This window comes from Camelina sativa, chromosome 2, assembly GCF_000633955.1.
Source record: "Camelina sativa cultivar DH55 chromosome 2, Cs, whole genome shotgun sequence".
Lineage (NCBI taxonomy): Eukaryota > Viridiplantae > Streptophyta > Magnoliopsida > Brassicales > Brassicaceae > Camelina > Camelina sativa.
The window spans coordinates 7,889,219-7,895,329 of record NC_025686.1 but is presented as its reverse complement, the minus strand read 5'-3'; the positions used below and the strand labels follow the sequence as shown (position 1 = coordinate 7,895,329).

The 6,111-nt window shown below is 38.5% G+C and overlaps 1 protein-coding gene and 1 pseudogene across 1 annotated transcript; one reads left to right on the top strand and one right to left on the bottom strand.

The window, feature by feature from the left end:
• On the top strand, window positions 1,079-3,472 carry LOC104749543 (annotated as a pseudogene).
• LOC104749533 lies at window positions 4,232-5,705 on the bottom strand. Its single transcript, XM_010471186.1, has 2 exons — window positions 4,493-5,705; window positions 4,232-4,416 (listed from the first exon to the last, which is right to left on the bottom strand). Exons 1-2 carry the CDS (start codon window positions 5,703-5,705, stop codon window positions 4,232-4,234), a joined length of 1,398 nt encoding a protein of 465 aa, XP_010469488.1.

The following is a 6,111-nucleotide window of genomic DNA, read 5'->3' as shown; positions in this document are numbered from 1 at the left end:
GGTAAACAAGTTTTTAAAGCCTCCTAGACATAACAAACCCGCCATCGAATATGGGTGGGTCCACAGGCTGGGAATAGATGTAGAGCCCATTTAGGAAGGTGGGTCCATGGACTAAGAGTGAACATGGGCTCACTAAGCAAGATGGCAGTTGAGGCGTTACAAAGATAGAGGCTACATCATGGTGTGTCAAAGACACGTCCACGAATACATTGAAAAATTTAACATTAATTACTATCAAAAGATTTTGTGACGATATAAATTTTTTTCTACTTTTATTGGTTGTCGGAGCAAGCTATTTTGATATAGCAAAAAGACGTGAACATGTTCTCTCCACACAGGAGGAGGGCAAAACCAAGGTTATCTCTATGGTGGAGAAGGTTGGACAAAAGGTTATCTCCCCAAGGGAGAAAGGTGGAGGAGGTTGGACACAAGGTTATCTCCCCAAGGGAGGAAGGCAGAGCCAATGTTCTCTCCATAGTGGAGGAGGTTGGACGTAAGGTTTTCTCCAAAAGGGATGAGGGCAGAGCTGAAGTTTTCTCTATGGTGGTCATACATTATTGTGATGATACATCATTGATTAGTATATTATGTAATATATTTTTTTATTCAAAATATTTTTTGAGCCAACAATTATAGTAATTAAAAAACTATATAGAAGTGAAAGTAAAATAGTTGGCTTAATGTGTTCATATAGACATTTTCTAGGTGGGGGATAAAGAATATATTTGTAATATAGAGTATATTTAGGCGTAAAAAATACACTTTTAATGGTAACATACATAAAAGATTTATAAATAGATATAAATCAGTGTATTATAAAAAAAAATTTATAAATAATGAATAATAAATTTTAATTTAATTTATAAAACTTTAAATGCGCACATCGGACGGATCCTCATTTAGTTATAAATACAAGAAAGTAAGTCACAAAGATTTTTGTGGAACCCATTGGTTTTTTTTTTCTTGTATCATATAAAGGGAACTTATCTTTTTTATATAACTTAATACTCGTCTATAAAAACATACTATACTAAGAACACGACCAGATGCTCAATTTGCACTCAAAAAAATTAAATAAATGAAAGTGATTTTAGTCTCTTTGTTCTTAACAACTTCCTTAGCCATTCTCTTTCTAAAACATATCCTCAAACGAACCACCAAGGCAAACCTACCACCGTCTCCGTGGCGGTTTCCGGTGATTGGAAACCTCCATCAGCTCAGCCTCCATCCCCACCGCTCTCTCCGTTCCCTTAGCCTCCGATATGGGCCGCTTATGCTTCTCCACTTCGGTCACGTCCCTATTATCCTAGTCTCTTCTGCTGAGGTAGCTAGTAATGTCATGAAAACACACGATATAAAGTTTGCCAATCGCCCGAAAACAAAAATGGTTGATATACTTCTTAATGGTGGGAGAGATTTTGTATTTTCTCCCTATGGAGAATATTGGAGGCAGATGAAGGTATTTTATTTCCTTAATGTTTTTTATTTTAATTTAGAGGTTTGTGTTGTCTTGAGGGAGAGAATAGGAAGTAGATTAAGGATCTTTTTCGTTCTCAATTTTAAAATAAATTATTTTTATGTCAATAAAAGTTTTGTGTTGTTTGTGTCGCAAAACTGCAAAAGCCATTCATACTTTCTTAATTAATACCCATTATTCTTTGTTTTTTAATAGCTTTATGGTAAAAATATATATGCGCATTCATCAACTAATAACCGACTCTAGAAATACACACAATTTTCTCGAGCTTCGAACAATTTACCAAAAATCCATTTTTCATGAAAGTTTGTTTGTAATTATTAAATTATAGATAGTGGAAGTCTCTCACCAATATTAAAATAATAATGGAAAGAAGGAGAGATAGGAAGCCTTCTAAAGACTCATTTCACCCATGTCAACATTTTATTGGTTTTGCTTTTTTTTTATTTATTATAAATTTTAATTTAAGAGACTTATAGGGTTTCTACCAATGCTCTTACTCATAAAAGTTGTTAGAGACATATTCATTTTATTGAAAGTTTTTAAAATTTAGGATCAATATTAATCAGAAGAAAACAAAAGTAACGCTTTGAAAATTACCTCTTTTGTGACGATCTTAACGCTTTGAAAATTTGTATTCAGTTAAATTATTTGAAATTTGTTAATTTTATATTTTTGACGACCAACACCGAATCCTTAAGTTTTTACAGTATTATTTGTAATCGGGTCAAACCTGTTGTTGTGATTTGTGAGCATTATTATTTAAGTGAATCGAATTATATAATGCCATTAGAATTTTTAGAATTTTACACATGTTAATTATCTCCAATTAATGTCTCCATTGGGATGCATGTAACACATGTAGAGTATCAGGTCCTCCTCAACAGCAAAACAGTCAGGTCCTTTGAAAATATAAGAGAAGACGAAGTCAATGTGATGATGGAAAAGCTAGAGAAAGCGAGTTCTTCCTCTTCAACGGTAAATCTAAGCGAGCTCATCTCGGATCTTACAAACGATGTTATAACTAGAATTGTCTTCGGAAGAAAATATAGTTTTAAGGAAGGTAGTGAGTTTTGAAGGAGCATATTAAGGAAATTCATGGAGCTCTTTGGTGCTTTTCCTCTCGGCGAATACATTCCTAGCTTAGCATGGATCGATAGGGTACGAGGTCTTGATAACAAAGTAAAAGAAGTAAATAACCAGATTGATGGGTTTTTAGAAAGAGTGGTGCAAGAACATGAAGATGCTGATAAATTCAAGTCAAGTTTTTTTAGTATATTGCTAATGGTGCAAAGAGATAAGACCGCACAATTTGAGCGGGTTAAAAATTATGCTCTTTGTAAGGCAAACTCATGTTTTTCCTTTAAGAAAAGTGAAGCTTGCAGAATCAACTTAACTAATTTGTAAATTTATTTCTTTTTGTAGGATATGTTTCTTGGGGGTTCGGCAACAACTTTCACACTACTTGAATGGACGATGACAGAGCTTATGAGACATCCAGAGTGTATGAAGAAACTCCAAGATGAAATTCGTTTAGTTCCAACGCGTAGTTTATATGTATCAGAGAAGGAAGTTGAGAAAATGAACTATCTACATGTTGTTATTAAGGAGGTCCTTAGGTTACATCCGCCGGCTCCATTACTTCCCCGGCTATTGAGTGAAGATGTCAAATTACATGGATATGACATAGCTGCAGGAACACAAGTAAGACTTTACATCTAATAAAATCCATATCGAAGTTCATGTCTAAATTAAAAATATGGTTGGTAAGAAGAAAAGATTATTTTGGGAACATAGGTGCTAATCAATTTGTGGACAATCCAAAGAGACACTAAAACATGGGGAGCAGATGCAGAAGAATTTAGACCGGAGAGGCATTTAGATTCACCTTTGGATTTTCAAGGTCAAAATTTCAGTTTCATTCCATTTGGATCTGGGAGAAGGGGTTGTCCTGGAATCGACTTTGCCTTGGGTTTGGTCGAGGTGACACTTGCCAACCTAGTCAACCTGTTCGAGTGGAGAGTCAAGGGAGGTGGTAAGTGTAAAAACAAAGATGTAGCCAGTAATGAAAAGAACTTTCTTTCTTATTAAGAATCACTTAAATAATCTTACAAAGAGTGTTTAATCAGTTTTACACACAGCTAAATTAGCTTGTCACTGACCAATTCTTAATCTACCCAAAAACCCAAGAAAACCCCAAAGCTTTTTCTCTTTAGAGTCTTAACAATCTCTCAAGCGGCCAAACAACATGTTTGCCCTAACATCACAATATATAGGAACCACCCATAACCTACTTTCCTTAAACAGGATAAGCCCAAATCTTTTCCTTGATACGACAGTATCTTGATCTTCAATTAACAAATCCCCAAGTGTAATGCCACGTCATTCATCCGTTGTAACTTGGCAAGGCGCGAGCCAGAGTTCTACAATGCAGTCATGTATCATCAGAAATCTTCATGCTTACATTCTCCCCCTTTTTATCTGAATGTGACATCTCAAGCAAGTGACGATCAACCTGCTAGTTGTCAGTTTAAAAAAAAACAATCCAAGAATCTCACTTGAGAATGTTAGAGTTAGTGATTAGCTTCATAAAAGAGAAGAGAACAATAACATAAGCTGAGTCATTAGAATAGAGTACACAGACTGTATTCCACAAATAAAAGAAACATGAAACAAAAAACACAAAACACCAAGGCATACTTCAAGGACCCTAATCGAAACACAAACGCATTCTTAGTACACTCTCAGCTATCACTAACTCTCCCCCTCACTTGCTTCACCACCTCCATCAGATTCGACTGCATCATCATCACCATCACCATCGGACTCATCATCCTCACCATCACCATTGGCAGCATCATTCTCTCCATCGGATGCAACAATAGCATCATCGCCATCATCATCAGCGTCAGAATCAACCGGATCATCGTATTCTCCCCCTGCTTGAGTGCACATTCATATAAACCAGAAACAATGAAGACTAACACCGCAGGAACAAGGAAAGACAACACTTACCTGCAAGGCGTGCCTTCATCTTGAGGAGGGGTTCAATGACATCAGACAAATCATCTGCAAGCTCCATACGAGGTGTGATGTTGAGCGGAGTGTCCAACTGAGAGAAGTTTTTAGGATCGAGAGCAAAGTCTTTAGGATCAACAGAGAACTTATCAGTGGGATACACAGGAACCTCACGTTGGAAGCATAAGAGTTGATAAATCAGATTCGAAAACGGAAGACGTGCGCTGCTGGGTCCTGAGTTACCACCAATCAAGCGAACGTGATCATAGACAAACTGACCAAAGTTGAAGGGTTGACCGGTGGCAATCATGTAAAGCAACTTAGACCTCTCATGCTGCAGAGAGTTCTTGTTGGTGGTAGGAGACCAATTAAAGCAACTAATCTTCTGCAACATGATCATTGGCTTGTCAAAACGAGAGGTGGTCAAATATTTCCACCGTTTAACATTCCCAGCAGACAACAGATCAGCAATCTCATTCATAGAGACATCGACACAAACAAGAGGCTTCTTGGGATCCACAGCAGTAATATCAATATCAAACATGCGATTGATAAGAGAGGGTGAGAATTCAAACATCATACCACGAAGATACACTTGTGTGAACCCATTTTTGCGAATATCCAAATCAGCAAGGTTGGCATAGAACTCATACACCACTTGGATATTAAACGGTTCCACATCTCGCACAGTGCGAAGCAATCCAGCCTTGTCAATCAACTGCTGAGCCTCATACATGGAAGATACACCCAAGGGAAGTATTTTTTGAGCAATAATCTTTCTCCCATCAAAATTCCGGTAACGGCGAACAGCTTGAGGCGAGGCAAACCGAAGATTGTGAGCGCGCTTTGTCGGTCTTGTCAAGATGGGGTGATGGCGGTCGCAAGCAGCAACAAGCAAGCGGTTGGAAGCACAACGAGCTGGAAAGGAGAGACAAGAAACACCAGCAAAAGGACATCCGGCAGCAATATCGAATGTGGGAGGACATACATCATCTTCGGGTACATCTGCAGACGCTGTAGCATCACTATCACCCAGATCCATGGGTTCGGACGGCGGTGGAACAACCGGAGGCGGAGACGACGAACCCGGAGCAGGCGAGTCATCACGAAGGACCAATTTGGGAACGGAGGTGCGACGACGAGAGGAGGAACGGCGAGGAGTGGTGGCGCGAGATGGCAAAACACGGCGAGATGAAGACGAGGACGCCATTGGAGTGAATCGACAGCGGAAACAGCGGAAACAAATCGGAGAACTCACACTGTCGAGGAGCGGCGGCAAGAGAGAACCAAATTGGAGAACTCAAAAACCAATGTGTTACAACAAGGGTTTGTAGAGAGAGAAGCCGAAAGAGCTCGGCGCAATGTTCAAAAAACAAAAGCAAGGCTTAATGGGCTGAAAAACAAAGCTTAAGAGCCTATCAGTAGTAACATGGCCGAAAGGCCTTAAGAAACCCATCATTCCAACAATCACTTTAACCAAAAATAACAATCATTCTAATCCATCGTTCTAATCCATCATTCCAACCCATTAAGACATTACGACTGCTGCAACCACACAACCACACGGAATCAGTGAAAATAAAAACCATCAAAGAAATCACCTCAAAAACCCCGAG